The following is an 18719-nucleotide window of genomic DNA, read 5'->3' as shown; positions in this document are numbered from 1 at the left end:
TTGTTTTAAGAAAATCAAATTTTAAAACATTCATTTAAATTTTAAGAATCCTAAAGACTGGAATTCTATCCCTGTCACCTTCAGCAAGTCACTGCATCCTTTGTAGCTCGGTATTCCCATCAAAAAATGGTTATCATATGCCCTGCCAATCACATCAGAATGTTTTGTATAAAATGAGATCATGTACATGAAACAATTACAGAAAGAATGAGGGAGTTTTCTGGTGGCCGAGTGGTTAAAGACTCAGGATTGTCACTGCTGTGGCTCAGGTTCTATCCCTGGCCTGGGAACTTCCCTTTCGTGAAGTAACCACTAGATGATCATTATAGTTTCTATGTTTTGAATTGCATATATCTCTCAGATTGATTAAGAATATTCTGGGAGTTCCCTGATGGCTCAGTGGGTTAAGGATCCAGTGTTGTCACTTCTGTGGCGAGAGTTTGATCCCTGGCCTGGGAATTTCCAAATGCTGCCTGTGAGGAAAAAAAAAAAGGGTGAAGGAAAAGAGTGCAAGGAAAATTCAAAAGCTGCATCAGCCCTTAATAATGAGCATCCTGCCTGGACCCCTGATTTCACAGGGAAGAAGCTCCACAGACCATGTATGCACACTGGTCCTAGAAGTAGCAGCAGTGGGGCTCAGGTCTTAGACATTCCGAGTCACATCCACCCCATCTCACTCATTCCAACTGCTGCATTATCTGCATCCTTGGGGGAGGGGCTGGCAGTCAACAGCTTTGAAGCATGCTTTGAAGCATGTTGCTGTGTCTCTCAGATCATTAGACACCCCTGGAGGATCATCAGATCTACAGTTAGAAGGCTTTCTGTTTGAAAGACTAGGTTGCAAGGACTGAATTCAAGTATAAAAACCTTGTGTCCTTTTTCAGAAGACTGATTGCAAAGCCCCAGTTCAACAGAGAAGCGATGGGCTGTCGGGTTTCAAAAGAAAGTATACATCGGAGAAAAACCAAATATCAGGTCCCAGAGTGTCTGCCGTGAGGGCAGGGCTCAGGGGTGCAGGCATTTTTCCAGCCTGACCCGCTGTGAGAGTTGGTTAATCTTGTCCCACCCTGCCTGCTAACCACTCAGAAGCCCTCCCATCCCTAGGGGGACCAATGGAGAGACTGAGAAGCAGTGAGGGCCAGTGAGTCATGGGATGGAGAAAGGGCTTAGTGGCACCCTCCACTGGTGCTGGCTCCATCATGTAACCACTTGTCACTTTGCAGAGTCCCACAGATCGTTCTAAACATTGACCTGGCCCCAACCATCCTGGACATTGCTGGGCTCGACACGCCTCCCGACGTGGATGGCAAGTCTGTCCTCAAGCTTCTGGACCTGGAGAAACCAGGTAACAGGTGCGTCAATGTCCTTCCCCTCAGCCAGCGCTGGGCACTCCAGCTCCCAGAGGTGGCCAGCAGCTGGAAGAAGTGGAGGCAAAATAGGCTTTGCCCCTGAGGATTGCCCCGAGCTGAGACTTTTTTCGGCTGTTTGTAAACAGCATATTGATGGAGACGCAGTCCTGGTCTGCGGGGAGTGAGAGGTGTTGCTTTAAATAAACTGTTAGCACTGATCCATTTGGAAAAACGCCCGGATGCCAATGGTAAATATTATTATTTTGCTTTCAGGTTTCGAACAAACAAGAAGGCCAAAATTTGGCGTGATACATTCCTCGTGGAAAGAGGGTAATTATTGGTTCCTGGGGTGCTTCTGGGAACCAGTCCTAGTGGGCAGCTCTCCCTGCTGAGAATGTTTTTCCCCTCATTTTGGTTTCCTAAGCGTGTGGATTTCGTAAACCTAGTCATAAGACGGAATGGTTTGCTGCTCATCCTTCACTGGCCGGCAGAGCAATGAGCGTTGCATCAGAATTGTGAAGAAAATTAAATTTTTATAAGATGAGACTGCAGCCCTTATATGGCTATGAATTTACCATTGCATGTCTCTGCCTGGTTCCTAAATGGACCAGAATATTGACTTTCTCAACCGTCTTCCCAAGTTCTGCCTGACACTTCTGCTTCTTTTCCTTATATGCATTTCCTCGTTTTGAATATACAAATATATCAGATTGCAATTGCTCCATAGTCACTTCTGGGGTTCCGCTTTTGATTTGTAATTCCCCTTGTCTTTGTTTTTCTCCATATTTACGCTGAGCAAGAGAAAACCATTTCTATCATTCATTATAACCAAAAAGAACTTTGAGCCTATAAAGTTAAAAACATGTACGCCCCAAGTTTTGAAAGGAATGCTTTTGGAGAAAATAATTCTTCCTCTCCTGATTTCTCCTCTTCATAGTACCCAGCTTTTAATTTTTGCCAGGGATTCATGAAATGTTGAACTCCCATGGGTAGAGCCTCACTGTCTATTTCTTGCTGTTTGGAGAATGTGAGGTCATGTGACAGGGAGAAAAAGAACAGGCAGGTCCCTGCAAAGGTCATTTCAGATCACATTTCCTATAAGAGGCTTTCCCCTTTCTGTCAAAGGAAATTTCTGCGTAAGAAGGAAGACTCCAACAAGAACATCCAACAGTCAAATCACCTGCCCAAATATGAGAGAGTTAAAGAACTGTGCCAGCAGGCCAGGTACCAGACCGCCTGTGAACAACCTGGGCAGGTGAGTGACACGGCTTTTTTGCACCACCACTTATGTGCTTCTCCATTTCAAATGTAAAAGATTTTCAACCTGTAAGATTATGTACACTCATGTATAGATAAGCTTCTCATCGTAGTCGTGGAATGCTCCCTGTGAGACCTTTTCCCTGATGGAGCAGTGTCTAACTGGTCTAAGCTGGGTCTCCTCATCACTCCTTGAGCCTGAGCGTCCTCCAGTGAAGAGAGAGAGTGCATTCAGAGAGACTTGTAGGTATCCACGAAATTAGCCAACATCAGTTCAAGAGAGCAGATCTGTGACAGGGAGAGTCTGGTTAGAAAGATCAGGAGTTCCCGTCGTGGCGCAGTGGTTAACGAATCCGACTAGGAACCATGAGGTTGCGGGTTCGATCCCTGCCCTTTGCTCAGTGGGTTAAGGATCTGGCGTAGGTCACAGACGCGGCTCCGATCCGGCATTGCTGTGGCTCTGGCGTAGGCCGGCAGCTGCAGCTCCGATTGGACCCCTAGCCTGGGAACCTCCATATGCTGCAGGAGCGGCCCAAGAAATGGCAAAAAGACAACAAAAAAAAGGAAAGATTAGAGACTGGTTCCATCTCAGGAGAAAGCACCATCCCTGAGGCCCCTCTTAACTGGTTATCAAGAAGGGCCAAGACCATGGGAAGGGAGTTCCCATCCTGGTGCAGCAGAAACAAATCTGACTAGGAACCATGAGGTTGCAGGTTTGATCCCTGGCCTCGCTCAGTGGGTTAAGGATCCTTCATTGCTGTGAGCTATGGTATAGGTCGTGGACGTGGCTTGGATCCTTCGTTGCTGTGATTGTGGTGTAGCCCGGAAGCTGTAGCTCTGTTTTAACCCCTAGCCTGGGAACTTCCATGTACCATGGGTTCAGCCCTAAAAAGCAGGGGAAAAAAAGAAAGAGAAAGAGACCATGGGAAGATGCCAAGCCTCTGGGAAGTGAACCACCCCAAGAGACATAATCGGGTCTTCCCACGCTGGACAAAAGTCACGTGTCATCCAACCCAGAAAGGAGGACAGCATCCAGGACCAAGGTTGGGGAAGGAAAAGAAAAACCATATTCTATTTGTTTATTGTTTCCATCTGTGCTCACAGAATTTCTGACATCAAATATTTCATTAAAATGGATCCTCTTCATTAACAGAAATATTACTGGAGAATTGAGGGCTGCCCAGAATACTATTACCAATAATAGCTAAAGACTTAGGAAGTTCCTGTTGTGGCTCAGCGGTAATGAACCCGACTAAAGTCCATAAGAACTCCGGTTCGATCCCTGGCCTCGCTCGGTGGGTTAAGGATCTGGCATTGCCATGAGCGGTGGTGTACGTTGTAGACATGGGCTCAGATCCCGAGTTGCTGTGGCTGTGGTGTAGGCCAGCAACTGTAGCTCTGATTCCACCCCTATCCTGGGGACCTCCATATGCTGCAAGTGTGGCCCTTAAAAAATAGTTTTAAAAAAGAATTACCATGTGATGAATTAGCACAGACCTGTTTTTAGGGAAAGTGGGAACATAGGAACACAAACTATTTTAAGCACTCTTGATTGAAATCTATACCAGCTGGGAGAAATACACTATATCATGATGAGAGGGACTAAATTTCTGCCTAAATTATTGCCACTTAGAACAAAATTGGAAAAGAGGGTAACGTTTATTCAAGCATTTGTCTTAGGTGAGGCACTGTATGCAGAATTTTATATGTATTACCTCAAGGTATTCCTCATATCTGTCTAGTGAGGAAGCCTCAGCCAGCCCCCTTTTGCAATTGGGGCATCCATAAATTAATTCAAGAGAGTCCCCTTCGTGGCTCAGCGGTTAACGAACCCGACTAGTATCCATGAGGATGCAGGTTCGACCCCTGGCCTCACTCAGTGGGTTAAGGATCCGACATTGCTGTGAGCTGTGGTGTGGGTTGCAGATTCGACTTGGATCCCCCGTTGCTGTGGCTGTGGTGTAGGCCAGCAGCTGTAGCTCCGATTTGACCCCTAGCCTGGGAACCTCCATATGCTATGGGCATGGACCTAAAAAGAAAAAGCAAAATAACAACAACAAAAACTCAAGCCCCTTGCTTGCCTCCCAAGGTGAATTTCATTAACTAGGTGAAGAGAAGTTCAGTTCTTCTGGGAATCTTTTTTTTAAATGTATCTGACCTTTAAATAGCCACATGATTAGCCAGCACCGGTTCAAGGTATGAGACACATGAAATGGATAAACCAGTTGTTAATAAAATGACTCACTTATTATTCTCGTTCTATATGGCATCTAGCGTATTGAATAGACGTTGATAATAAACAGCTTGACCCTCATAGTCTGTGTATTTCCTCATGCCTTTCTGTACCCAGGAATTCCTTTGAAGTAGAAAAAGGTGGGGGGGGGGCGTTGAAGGAAGGGATAAAACCAGCCTTTCACGGCATTCTAGTAAGTCTTAATTTTCAAGTGTCTCGTGGAGAAGCTTAGACCTATTCATTATATTTTAATTTGAAGTCTTCAAATCCTTCTTATGGAAGCTCTAAGTGTTATTATGACTAAAACCTCAGACTCGTAGCACTAAAATGATTTTTATGAGCCAGCCTCCATAGACTCATTCGACTTCTATTCAAGAGCTTGGAAATGTTCAGCCTTAAATCTATCTCATGGAGATTGGTGATCCTGTTACTATTCCAGCCCTCTAAGTGGCGAGACTTATAACCATTTGAGAATAAGGTACATGGCCCATCTTTCAGTGTATAGTTTTGCAAACCTCTCCATATGGTTTGCACTGAAATTTTAATGTATGTCCTCGAGGGCAAATGCAGCATAAACTAGATTATGGTCCTTTGGCACAAGCTCTTCCCTCGTGAGTTAAATGCCAACTCTGTTAAAAACTTCGCTTGGTTTTATTATACTTTTCTAAACTTATTTTGCCCCCATGAAATGCTTTCATATCTGGCTCCCTGGAATTTTCCTCTGCTGCATGGTTTCTATGTTAATCAGCCTGAATTTGGATTCTCTCACATAAATATACGAGATGTTAGGCGGGATCTCTTTGAGAAGTGCCTGAAGCAATGGAACAAGGACTTAACCTCTGTCCTGAAGCTGATTTCCTGCTATAGGTGGTGCTCAAACCATAGCTTTGGAATCTGAGAGCTTCAAGAAAATTTAGAGCCCCTTCAAGACAGTTTTCAAATCTGTAGCTCCAACCTGTCATAGTTTCTTCTGTAGAACCTTCATAATTTGGCTTTTTATTCTTTCTATCTGGCTCCGCTTTGAAGATTATCTTTTTAGTTATAATGGCACTGACTTGGAAGGGAAGAAGGAAGTCCAGAATAATGAGATTGTTCAGGATCCGCTTAAGGCTAGAACTAACTTGCCTGAGTTCTCTTGACATGGGTTGCACACCTGGCCCGTGCCTTGCCTCTCTTCTTGTCACCAAGGTTAACTGCCTTCTTCCAAGGCAACATAATCTTCTCTTTGGTATGACTCCCCCTGGGGTGTAGAGGGAAAATCAGCACCATTAGCCCCATTAGCTTCACTCCTAATTCCCCCTCCCAACCCTCATGCCCGGTCGCCCAAGGATTGATTGGCAGGATCAATGCCGGGAACTGCAGGAAGTGGAGTCAATAAAGGAAAGATGAATATGAAGTTCAAAGGCTTGCTTCGAATACTCGCATCCACTACCTTTCAGTTGTGTGTTCTTGGACAAGACAGTTTCTCCCGACTCTCAGGTTTTCCATCTCTAAACAAAGAAAATTGTCTTCTGTCTTGGGAGGATAAAGCACTATCATGTGTGTAAAGCGCTAGCTGAGCTGGAAAGCACTGAGCGAATGTCGGATGTGGGGTGTCATATGGTTCCAGGCCATCCTACCTGTTGTTTTCATTCCTAGGGAGCCAACAGGGACCTAAAATGGGCCGGAATCCCAGACACTTGGCATCACTTCTCCACCATGTGAGCAGAACAACCAGCAGGGACTAATTTAGACGGCACGGACATATGTGTTTGCATTACTGCCATGTTCCTGAATTAATACGAATCTGAGTGTGAATTCCCACCACTCTCTCAGCTGACGTTACACCCCCAGGCATATTTATGTACAGACACACTACGTTCGCGTGCACGCGCGCGCACCCACACACACACACTCAATCAATCAATCTCAACTGCCGTCTGAAGACTTTGGTTCAATAGCGAACGCCAATCAGTGGTGCCCAGTTCTGTCTGCACATTAGAATCAACTGGGGAGCTTTTGAAACTATGGATGTTCAGCCTCACCTCGGACCAATCAGATGAACAGGTCAGGAGGTGAGGCTGACGCATCTATTTCTTACGGGGTTATGAAACCCAGACCTGGAATCCTAGAACATCAGGGTGGAAAGGAAGTTCAGAAGTCATCTAGTCGAATGATGTCCTTTTCCTGATAAGGAAATTTAGATCCAGAAAACGACAAACCCAATGTCCGAACCTGCATCTCTTCACTTCATGTTCAGTCTTTTCTTCCCCAGAACATGCTGTCTCTGCAAAAGTGGAAGACAGTAGATTTTTCTTTTTGAAACTGTCAATGGCATTCACCTCCCTGAAGCCCTGACAGCATCTGGGATAGCAGTTCTTGACCTTGACCGCCCATTAGAATCACTTAGGAGGCTTGGGACATGCCGATGTTCGGGTCCCAACCCAGACACAGCAAATCAGAACTTCAGGGGATGGGACCCAGACAGCAGTGGGGTTTTTCAAGCTCTGAAGTGATTCCTATGAGTAGCCAAGATCAAGAACCATTCGTGTTGGGTGAACATTACTGGGTTTTTTATTTCCTTTTCTAGGTATAGATATTGATTCATTAAATAGGGGTTACCTAGGAGAGAAATCCTCCAGGCATTTAATGTTAAGGTGCATTTTATATAGTCTCCTTCATCTAAGAGGAAAAAGCAGCTTGTTTTCCTTTTACAGAACAAATGTTATGTCCTTTTATAGAGTGGCTGGATTCCAGCATCTTTGTAATTTACTTTGCCTTTCTCCTATTGTATCAATAGAAAATCAAAGATCTGTTAAAATTCTAAAAGGACCCCAGCAGCAAGCAAAGGAAATTAGAATGCAGCTTGTTGAGTGTAAACGGGTTTAGCTCCAAGATCTATGTTGTCATCCGTAAGATATTCCTCTGACCATCGATCCCTCTGACCCTTCATGACCAGCTGCAGAGCAGGAATAAAAAGACATTTACCAGAAAGATCTGGCTAGAATTGTTAGTGTGCCAGAAATGGGTTGCCTATTTCCAGAAACCCACTGAGCCCTGGTTAAGATCACAGCATGGCTTGTAGCCATCCTCTCAAACTTCCCCCTCCAACCCTGACTCTCTGGTTCCAGAAAAGCCTGCCAAAAAGCCTGTGCCCCAGCGCCATCCTCTGGCTGAACTCTGGTCTGCACAGGGACCCAGTACAGAAGGCTCAGCCTCTCTTCAACCTGCACTGAAGGGAGAGTCTGAACAGCTGCGCTTCTACTTAGATGTTTGGCTACTTTGCATTTTTTAAAATACAAATTGCAGTGTTGGGGAGCTCCCTGGTGGTCTAGTGGTTAGGATTCAGTGCTTTCACCACTGTAGCCAGGGTTCAGTCCCTGGTCTGAGAACTGAGATCCCACATCAAGCCACTGCATGCAGCAGCAAGAAAAAGTGAATGAATAAGTAAAATTGCAGGGTTAAATGTGAAACATTTAATAATGTTCCGAATGAATCTGACACAGTTAAATAACCAACATAAGAACACCTTTATCATCAACTATGTAATGTGGCCCCACCTTATTGAATTTACACCATCTCATTCCCCACTATACCCGCCCTGGTCCAGTTCCCCTGTCTCCCTGACTTTTAAATGTAATGTTTTCATCTGCATATAAGTTGTTGCCTCTGCCTTTCTAAGTGCTAACCTCTCAACCGGCGCCCACCTGAAGCTTCACATCCTGCCCCAAACCACTCTCCTTTTGTATTGGTGTCCTCATCAATTGGGGATGGCATCCTGGGTCTACGGCTTGCTTGGTATGGGACCATGGACAAGTTATTTAACCTAACTCTGCCTTAGTTTTTTCATCTGGAAAATGGGCACAATAATAGCACCTGCCTCCAGGGGTCTCTATAAAGAGCACAGGAGTTAAGTGGATTAAGCATCTGGAGCACACAGCAAGCACTTAGCGAGTACTAGGTGTTGACTGTTGGCCAAGGTCAATTCACCAATTTTCTTTTCCCTCATCTGCAAGAGCCATACTTCTTCCGACAGTCCAGCACTGACTTTGACAAACGGTTATTCAGATTACAATCTAAAGGAGGAAACATTTTCTCTTTCTTCTGCTTTTTCTTCTGCCCTTCCCCCCAACCCCATCCCATCTCAGAGATAGCAGGAGAGAAATATCCTCAGCTCAAGCAGACTAGTTCATATTTGCGGGAAAGCTGAACAATAGCCTGAGCTAAATAGCAGCTTGAACAACGGTGTTTATATACTCTTTTTATATTCCCATGTTGAAATGAAAAAAATTTTAACTGAAGTGTAATCGACTTACAATGCTATATTATTTTCACATACCACATAATGATTTGATATTTATATATGTTGTGAATAAGTCTAGTTACCATCCATCACCACACACACAGTTAAATTTTGTAGGTGTGTGATGAGAACTTTTAAGATTTATTCTCTTAGCGACTTTCCAATATGCAGTAGAGTGTTATTAACAGTAGTCACCCTGTGTTACAGTGACATCCCCCTGACTTACTTATTTTATAACTGGAAATGTATGCCTTCACCCATTTTCCCCACTCCCACCCCAGATGAAAATTCCAAATACACATCCGCATACAGGTAACTGATTTCAGTGATATTGGTACTGGCTTAAAGGATAATTAGGTTATTAGAAAATTACTGTGTGGTTGTTACATTTCAGAGAACATGATGTGACCTGCGTTAGGACCAAATCCATGTAATAAGACATATAATAATGGAGAACTAATGTGCATGTGTATATGTGTATAAAATTTAAGCTTCCATTGCAGTGTACCTAGAAACAGGGTAGCCACATTTTTTTTTCTTACTCGTGAAAATGGGTATAAATAAGTATAAATAAGAATACAGAACATTCTCTCTTTTTTGTTTTTTGGCTGAACCCACAGCGTGGAAAAGTTCCCTGGATCAGGGATCAAACCCTGGCCACAGTGACAATGCTGGACCCTTAACCCCATGAGCCACCAGTGAACTCCCAGAATGTTCTTAATCGATTTGAGAAATACATGCAATTCAAAACATAGAAACTATAATGATCATCTAGTGGTTACTTCAAGAAAGGGAAGTAACCAGTTTCGTCATTGGTATGCTATTGTGCTAAGCATTTACCATGGAATATTTTACACCTGAAAACTCTTCTATAAAATAGATATCATGGGAGTTCCTGTTGTGGCTCGGTGGAAACAAATCTAACTGGGATCCATGAGGTTGCAGGTTCGATCCCTGGCCTTGCTCAGTGGGTTAAGGATCTGGCGTTGCCACGAGCTGTGGTGTAGGTCACAGATGCGGCTGGGATCCCGTGTTGCTGTGACTGTGGTGTAGGCAGGCAGCTGTAGCTCTGATTTGACGCCTAGCCTGGGAACCTCCATATGCAACAGGCGCGGCTCTAAAAAGACAAAAAAGTAAATAAATAAATAAAATAGATATCATGCTCGTTGTAAATATGAGTTTCAAAGACAAAGTTCATGCGACCAAAGTCACTCAGAAGGTAACAAGTCTGCATTCAAACAAAGATCTTTGGGACTCAAAGTCTCTCTAAATAGTAATTATTTAAGTAATAGTAACATTTAAGACAGTTTCTAACCAGAGGACATAACTCGCCCAAGGACTGGATAGCCATTTTTAAAGGTCACTTATAATAGCTCTGCTCTGGATTTCTGTAGTACATCTTTTCCTCAGAACTCCGAAAACAGTCAATTTATTCTCATAACATATCCTTGGTATTATTTTACCAGATGTGGAATCTGGAAGAACAAAGCGATTCTGTACTTTGCTCAAGGACATAGAGTTAGTAAAAGAAAATTAAATTTGAGATCTTCAGATCCTTAGTCCAATACTTGTCTCCACTAGAAATGGCTATCTTGGAATCCCCTGGTGGCCTAGCCGTTGAGGACTCAGCATTGTCACTGCTGTGGCTCGGGTTACTGCTATGGCTCAGGTTCGATCCCTGGCCCAGGAAATCACATATGTCACAGAGACAGCCAGGAAAAAAAAAAAAAAAGGCTACATCTCATCAAGTTTACATTAGATCCAATTCTTTACATAATAAACTACGTGTGTAAAAAATCATCATAATAACAATAATAGCAGCTACCTTTGCTGAGTACCTGCCATGTGCTAAGTCCTCCCTTTGTTAATATCCCTAATGCTTGTGACTCTGCAAAAACTCAGATTGTGTAGCTGACTTGGTCCAGGCTCCACAGCAATGTGATAAAGCTGATATTCAATTCCAGGCTTTCTAGCTTGAAAGTCCAGCGTTTTCCCACTGAGCCACATCAATCTGGGTATGAAACGGCATTCCTAAGTCCTGGGCAGAATAGAGGTGATAGCCACTGCCACAAAATCCTACTCCAGTAAGCAAATTATGATAGCTCTTGAGGTTATGGTGAAGATTAAATCAGAATACATTTTTATATAAAGCCCTCTAGACCAGCACTGTGTATCAAGTAAGAATTTAAGAGGTAATAATAAAGTAACATTTCTCATCAGGTTGGATTCCACCCAAACAGCTGAGCATGTGACTCCTTAGACCAAAATAGCCAACCTTCTCTTCATCAGTAGGTGTGATTTACCTTAAGTGCCATACAATCCATCAAAAACATTGAGACATAATTACTGAACGGAGTGATTCGATGCTGAGTTAGCCTTGGGGAATGAATCAGGAGTCAGAGACGTGGTCCTTGCCCTTTCTCAAGTTTCAGTGTAGTTGGAAAGACGAAAATGCAATAACAACTTCATTGAAACAGTTTTATCGAGCACCTCGTCCATGGGAGATGTGCAAAATTATTTGAAGAATGAATGTGCGCTAAATTCTCAGCCCTGGTTAATCAGTCAAGAGTGGCAGGAGGAGGGTGGAGGTGAGGTTGTCCCAGAAAGCAAGATGGGAATTTGATGGAGTGAGTAGTCCGAGAAAATGGAGACAATTGGATTTGGCCCTTAACTGGTTTACCAATAAACTCCAAGAACACTGATAAAATCGAGGCGATGTGACATCTGTATTGCAGCGAGGGCACTTGTCTCACAAAGCTCATTTCTGAGGCTGACTCCACATCCCATTAGCCTCACCTGAGCTCCCGCTTTCATCGGATTCCTGCAACTCTTCTGCAGTGCAAAACCGTCTCATTATTTGGAGCCCGTAAATGGCTTGCAGCATGTTTCGGAGTAATTCTTTTAAAATTTCTCTTTCCCCGCCTCCCTCTCTAAACTCTCTAAGTAAGATGACCATTTTAGTTGCTGCTATTTCAAGGTTTTATTGCTCAGCCATAAAAATTGTCATGATATCGAACACTACAATGACTGTGGCCAATATGTGGTAATTACATTTCATTAAAATTCCTAGTATGCTTGTCTCTAAGAAGATTTTCAAAGCCTCCAGCTAATTACTCTATCTAATAGGGTCTGTGACTTGTTCAGAGAGAGTCCTCGGTACAGAAAATAATTGGCTTTTTTGTCAGTGGCTCTTGTTTTATATAAGAATATGTGTGGGTCTATGTCTGTATGTGGTTGTGTGGGTGTGTTGTACGTGTTCATGCTTCTGTGTATGTAAATTTGATCTTATAAGATACATCATCCGTGCCAGAGACAGTGCCAGCCCCTAGGCATGTTTAAATTCTACTCTTTAGGAAGAAACATGGTTTCTCTTCTTCCCTCTCCTAGAGGAAATCAACAAGGAACACGGTTAGGAAAATGCCAGTTGTATTCCCAATAGGCTATGTCACCAAAAATTCTGCCTACATTTTTGTGTTCTACAGGAATCTACTGGTCCCCTCAGCTCTACCAGGCCAAAAAAAAAAAAAAAAAGAAAGAATTTTTTAATGCATTGTGATTGTAAAACTAGTGAAGGTTTTCAAGATAGCCGGATGTTTTAAATATTAGCATTTGCATGAAAATGGATATAAATTGGAACTCAAAAAAGACAGAAGGCCATCATTTTTCAAGAATAGAGTTAGCCACATTTTTCCATCTGAGAGAAAAGAGAGCACTTCTTAAGCTTCTGTATGGCTGTGAATTGTGAATCCACTGACTGCTTCTTTTGCCACTGAGACGTTAAGTAGTCAACTCTTCATTTTTCAGTGCTTGATGGATGCAGACTGGTGGCATTCAGATGGGTGGATGTCTTCCACTGTTTGGCTTTAAGACAGACATAGGTAATGACACTCAGGCACCACTGATTCCCAAACTTTTTGGAGCTGTGGAATGTTATTTATTTTGGTGACACATTTCACTAGCAAGAATTCCATATGACATTTAATTGTGTCTTAATGGCGTCGTATATGAGTCTTAGAGAACTTTTATGAGAAGTTCATGGCACCTCCTCAAGCTAAGTGGACATACCTAGGAGTGCTGCAAACCCTGGCCTGGAAATCACTCATCTCCACGTTAAATGGCAGAACCATGGAACAAGCTACATGCAGTTTTCAACTAAGAGTGTGCAAAGACTAAGTCTGTCACTTGTCAGCTGTTCGGGTTAGAGTTAGGATTAGGGTTAGGTGAGAGCATGAGGAAGACTGGTTACTCTTAAATAGAGCACATTGTCCTGCCAGGTGAGATGAGCTGAAAATGTCCACCTGTTCAGCTGGAGTCATTTTCTGAACTGGTTACATCATTACATTTCTAGACATAGATCTCCTTTCACACTCACACCCCAAAATACACACATCCTTCTCAAAGCTCATCTGAGTTCCTTAGACAAGGTATATCCCTTCTGCCCTTCTTGAGGACTTTAGCAAACCAAACTACTATCCATGAGGATGTGGGTTCGATACCCAGCCTCACTCAGTGGGTTAAGGATCTGGTGTTGCTATGAGCTATGGTGTAGTTCGAAGATGTGGCTCAGATCCCCAGTTGCTGTGGCTGTGGTGTAGACTGGCAGCTGCAGCTCTGATTTGACTCCTATCTTGGGAACTTACATATGCCACTGGTTCATCCCTAAAAAGAAAAAAAAAATGGGTGTTCTTACCCCAGCTGCTCATTAGAATCAAGAAGGGAGCTTTGGAAAAATTCCAATGTCCAACCGCGTGTGAGGACCACTGAGCAGATGGAACTCCCATGTGCCTTCTCAAAAGTTGAATTCACTTTTGGTTGGTTGGTTGGTTTTTCATTAAATCATCTCTAATTTATCTAGTCCTTGGATTATTCTTATCTGCGTTACCTTTTCATGGCTTTGTAAATAGGTAGTTATCTTGTCTCCTGAGCTCCTGCTTCTCTGGATAGAGATGTGAACATTCAAGACATTCTGGCCAAGCCACCAAAGAAGGCTGTAACCTGGTGTGTCTTGAAATAATTGAATTCAGTGGCACCAAGAGTGTGGAGGTGCTAAAGTGAAATCATAAGATCAAGTTCTATATACCAGGGATTTGGGAACTTTATGGAAGAAGCACAAGGGCAGCTATGATCATTCAGCACCAACTGAAGGCATATAACTGCATTAAGAGAAAACGAAGTGTAAGGTTCCCACTGTGGTGCAGCGGGTTAAGAACCTGACTGTAGTAGCTCAGGTCACTGGAGAGGTGTGGGTTTAATCACCAGCCCGGAGCAGTGGGTTAAAAGATCTGGCATTGCTGCACCTGCAGCATAGTTTGCAACTATGGCTAGAATTCATTCCCTGGCCCAGGAATATCCATATCCCGTGGGTATGGGCATTAAAAAAAGATTGAAGGTGAAAAATGAAGTGTGACTCAGCATCATGATCCACTGTGAAGGGTGGTACCCACCTGAGTGTCATCTGTCAGCTGACCAAGCCAGCTGGGTTCCTTGGCCAAACTTCACCAGGACAATTTGAAATCAAGATGCTCCCCAACAGTATGCCTACAGCAAGGGGCTATACGAGATCATTTTGCATGGTGCCTGAAAGAACATCTTTTATCTAGTAATGTTTCATTTATTTTAATATATTTTGAAAATATATGTCTGGCACAACGAACACATAATTTTCCAAGTATTACTGCTTTGGCCAGAGTTTAGAAATGTGTCCCTTTAAAGAAAAGAAGGATCAGTAAATACTATGCATGTAAAGGATGCTCATACATGGAAGGGGAAAGGAAAAGACAAAAAGTTTGAAACGCTACATTGTAGCCTGTTGTAACAACACGATCAACTTGAAAGGAGGGTCATTGTTCCTCCTGTTGGCCAAATCAACATTTTAGGGAGGGAGAAAGGGGGAAATAAGAAGTAAAAGGAAGGTTAGGAAGTCAGCTATGGAGGATCACATGAAATCACCCTCCTGGTGAAGGGCTCTTATTTCAACCAAGTTTGATACCCAAGAATCAGGGTAAAGAGCACTGAGACCCTATGCTGTATCATATGCATCCAGAACTAAGCCTGCAGTCTCTGTAGTCACCGTGATGGAAAACTCAACCCAGAAAAGCCAGTGCCAGCTCCCCATCAGGCGGTGAACATTGCATCTTTAGGGAGCAGCTGGCTCTGCTGGGTGTGCGATGTTTGTAGAAGGATAAGAAAAAGCCCCAAGAAAGCCTGGCACGTCTGCCAATGTCTGGGGTGTATGAAAGCTGGCTCGCCCCATGACAGACTCAGATTAAACTCATCTCTGTCTTCCTCATGTGCCTGCCACTCTGCCCTGGCTTACATGAGAAATTCAAGGGCAGAGAACAAAGCAGCCGAATTTGTTTTTCCAGAGAAAGGGGTCTGCTGCAAACAGCCCTGACAGCTGTGCTCTGTGACTTGGTGAGTTAAGTAAGGGCTTTTCCATGTTTCATTCAAGACTCTGTTTAGTCTGGATGCTGACAATTTATATATCAATTTTTGGCTCTGGTATCATTGAGGTAGTGCTGATTTCCCGTAATTTCGTGGTCATCCGTGTTTGCCTGCAGTAACTAAGAGAACAGGGAGTTGACTTAACCCCAGGGTCACTTGCAAGCTGGCTTTTTATCATTCACTCTCCTTAAGGTGTTGCCAGGGTTCTAAAGACAAAAGCAGCAGTCTTTAATCAGAAACACCTGACCTGGGATGCATCCCCCCACACCGTCCCCCACACTTTCATGTTGGCTTTTGCAGAAGTGGCAGTGCGTCGAGGACACGTCTGGCAAGCTTCGAATTCACAAGTGCAAAGGGTCCAGTGACCTGCTGGCCGTGCGGCAGAGCGCGAGGCAGCTCTTTTCTCGTGGCTTCCACGACAAGGACAAAGAGTGCAGCTGTGGAGACAACGGTTATCGGGCCAGCAGAAGCCAGAGGAAGAGTCAGAGGCAGTTCCTGAGGAACCAGGGGACCCCGAGTAAGCCATACACTGTGACCCTCACCATGGCAGGTCGAGGCCTTCGGGGAGGGACGTTAGGGACATAAAAAAACCCTTGATCCATCTACAGTGTTAGATCGGATTCATGCAGAGGTTTAGAAGCACATGGATGTTCCATTTAAAATATGAAAGCTCAGGCCATTTGAATTTTTTCTTGTGAATATTAAGCCTAGAATGAAAATATATTCCGTAAAAGCACCAGACACAAAACATGCACACACTTAAAAAAGAAAGAAAAGAAAAAGCCAGTGTTTCAGGGCTTGTGCATTTAACTAATGGGAAAAGCATACATACTTTTTAAAAAAGCCTATCTGTTTTAGGACAATATATTTTTCCCCTTGTTGACTGGCAGGCTCAAACTAGTTGAATTCAGTATGAAAAGCACTGCCTTGCATTTTCCTTATGAAAACTCTTATCAGGCAGCTATCAGATTCTTATGATTACATGGATAGGAAAACTCCGCAGCGTCACTGTCTATAAAAGAATGAGAGTTTAGTGTCATCTAGTGGCCAAGTGTGAAAAGTGATTTATTTCTGTGATAACGCCTTTCTGTACTGGTTTGGAAAGCAAGATACATTAAATTAAATTCCAGGAGTTCTCATCGTGGCGCAGCAGAAACGAATCCGACTAGGAACCATGAGGTTGCGGGTTCGATTCCTGGCCTCACTCAGTGGGTTAAGGATCCGGTGTTGCCATGAGCTGTGGTGTAGGTCGCAGATGCAGCTTGGATCTGACATTGCTGTGGCTGTGGTGGCGGCCAGTGGCTACAAGCTCTGATTAGACCCCTAGCCTGGGAACCTCCATATGCCGAGGGTGTGGCCCTAGAAAAGACAAGAAAGAAAGAAAAGAAAAGAAAGAAAAGGAATATATATAATTTAAAAGACAAACAAACAAATCAAATCATTTACTAGAACGATGGAAACCCTTGGAATAGGCTTTTTTGCCCTGGATTCTACAGATGAACCTTATAGGATCATGGGTCCTCCAGCATTTTATCCAAAATTTTACATACATTCTATAGATATAGGCACATGTTTCTGGATGTCCATAACTTTCAACAAATTCTTGAAGGAATCCATAACCCAGAAGGCTGAGAATCATTGACTTGGGAGATTTTCTTTCTTCCTGAAAGAAAATGCCGGGTTTAATAAGTCACACAGAGGTTTCAAATGGGAAAACAGCAAGAGACAGGCCCCCTGATCCCCTCCCTTCACAGAAGCAGATCCCCAGTAACCAGCCTGGAAGTGGGGGCAGCCTCTCCTCCCCCAGGACGTTCCATGTTGCCCCCAGGCACTGATCATAAAGCCCACTGATTTATACTGACTTTTCCATGTTGAGCACCAGCTAAATTCTGGGGCTACTTTTTCAAGCTGCATGGAGTCTGGTGTTTTTTCCATAATGATGGAACTTAACAAGCATTCTTAATGATCCAGTGCACAAAAGCATCTTCCCTCAGAGCAGAGTCCTGCAAGGAGCAAGACCATTCAGTGTGCTCCCTTTCTTCCTATTTTAGCAGAAGGCTGGACACCTAAGGCTTTTGAGTGCACCCCCGCAGAGCCTGAGCGCATCTGATCAGTGGGGGCCAGTGTTTGCCCACTAAAGCTCTTATACAGCCCGCAGTGAGCCTGGGCAGTGCTCTTTGGTGACCAGAAAACATGCTGGCCTCCACCCCCTGCCCCCGGCATTACTCTCCATCTGTCAGGTATTTAGCCAGTTGGTATTGGAAGCATTTGCAAAATTTAACTTTACTTAGAGCAAACTTCTATTATCTATGAGACTAGAAGGTATCTGGAGCATTTACCTTTTCCAAAAAGCAGCCAGTGTAGTGGGAAGATTTTATCACCTTTAGAACTTTGATAGATTGGGAGTTCCCATTGTGGCTCAGCTGGTTACAAACCCAACTAGTAACCATGAGGATGAGGATTTGATCCCTGGCCTTGCATGGTGGGTTAAGGATCTGGTGGGCTTTGCCATGAGCTTCGGTGTAGGTTGCAGCTTGGATCCCACGTTGCTGTGGCTGTGGCCAGCAGCTACAGCTCCGATTCCACCCCTAGCCTGGGAATTTCCATATGCTGCATGTATGGCCCTAAAAAAGCAAACAATAAATAACTAAATAACTTTTTTGAAAAAAATCTGATAGGTCGTAGTCCTGGCTTACAGCCATTGGCTGCATCACCTTGCAAAAGATGCTTGACACTCAGAGCTTCAGTTATCTCATCATAATATAAAGTTAACACCACATTCATGAGCCTGTTTTGACGATATGATAAATCTTTTAATGTAAGGATTTATTGTAATCATACCTGTCTTTCATGATTATGCATTAGATCTAAGTACGAGGTGAATAATACATAGCCAAAGCTCAATAAATGAAGAGTCATTACTATTATTAATAGTTTTGCCAAACTGCCTTGTAGTTCACATTGGAAACTTTGTAAAGGTTCACAGCCTACCGTAAATGGAAAGGGTCTTAGACCTACCCCCTCACGGGAGAGACGAAGGGCCTGAGCCCCAGAAGAGCACTCCATCTATCACACTGCTCTGCACTGGCAAAGCCAGGACCAGAGCCCACCTCTCCCAACATGAATTCCAGTGGGCTGGCTGCCAGAGCCCCTC

The 18719-nt window shown here is 43.7% G+C and overlaps 1 protein-coding gene across 3 annotated transcripts in view; it reads left to right on the top strand.

Moving 5' to 3' along the window:
- The window catches only part of LOC125129260 (extracellular sulfatase Sulf-1), a 155414-nt gene that overhangs the window by 111537 nt on the left and 25158 nt on the right, over window positions 1-18719 (top strand). For all 3 annotated transcript variants that reach the window (XM_047783782.1, XM_047783781.1, XM_047783783.1), the window contains exons 9-12: window positions 1224-1352; window positions 1623-1679; window positions 2475-2604; window positions 15866-16082. In XM_047783782.1, the coding sequence (XP_047639738.1) occupies window positions 1224-1352; window positions 1623-1679; window positions 2475-2604; window positions 15866-16082 (533 nt within the window). The remainder of the gene's footprint in view (window positions 1-1223; window positions 1353-1622; window positions 1680-2474; window positions 2605-15865; window positions 16083-18719) is intronic.

This window comes from Phacochoerus africanus, chromosome 6 (assembly GCF_016906955.1).
Source record: "Phacochoerus africanus isolate WHEZ1 chromosome 6, ROS_Pafr_v1, whole genome shotgun sequence".
NCBI lineage: Eukaryota > Metazoa > Chordata > Mammalia > Artiodactyla > Suidae > Phacochoerus > Phacochoerus africanus.
This window is presented reverse-complemented; position numbering and strand designations above follow the sequence as displayed.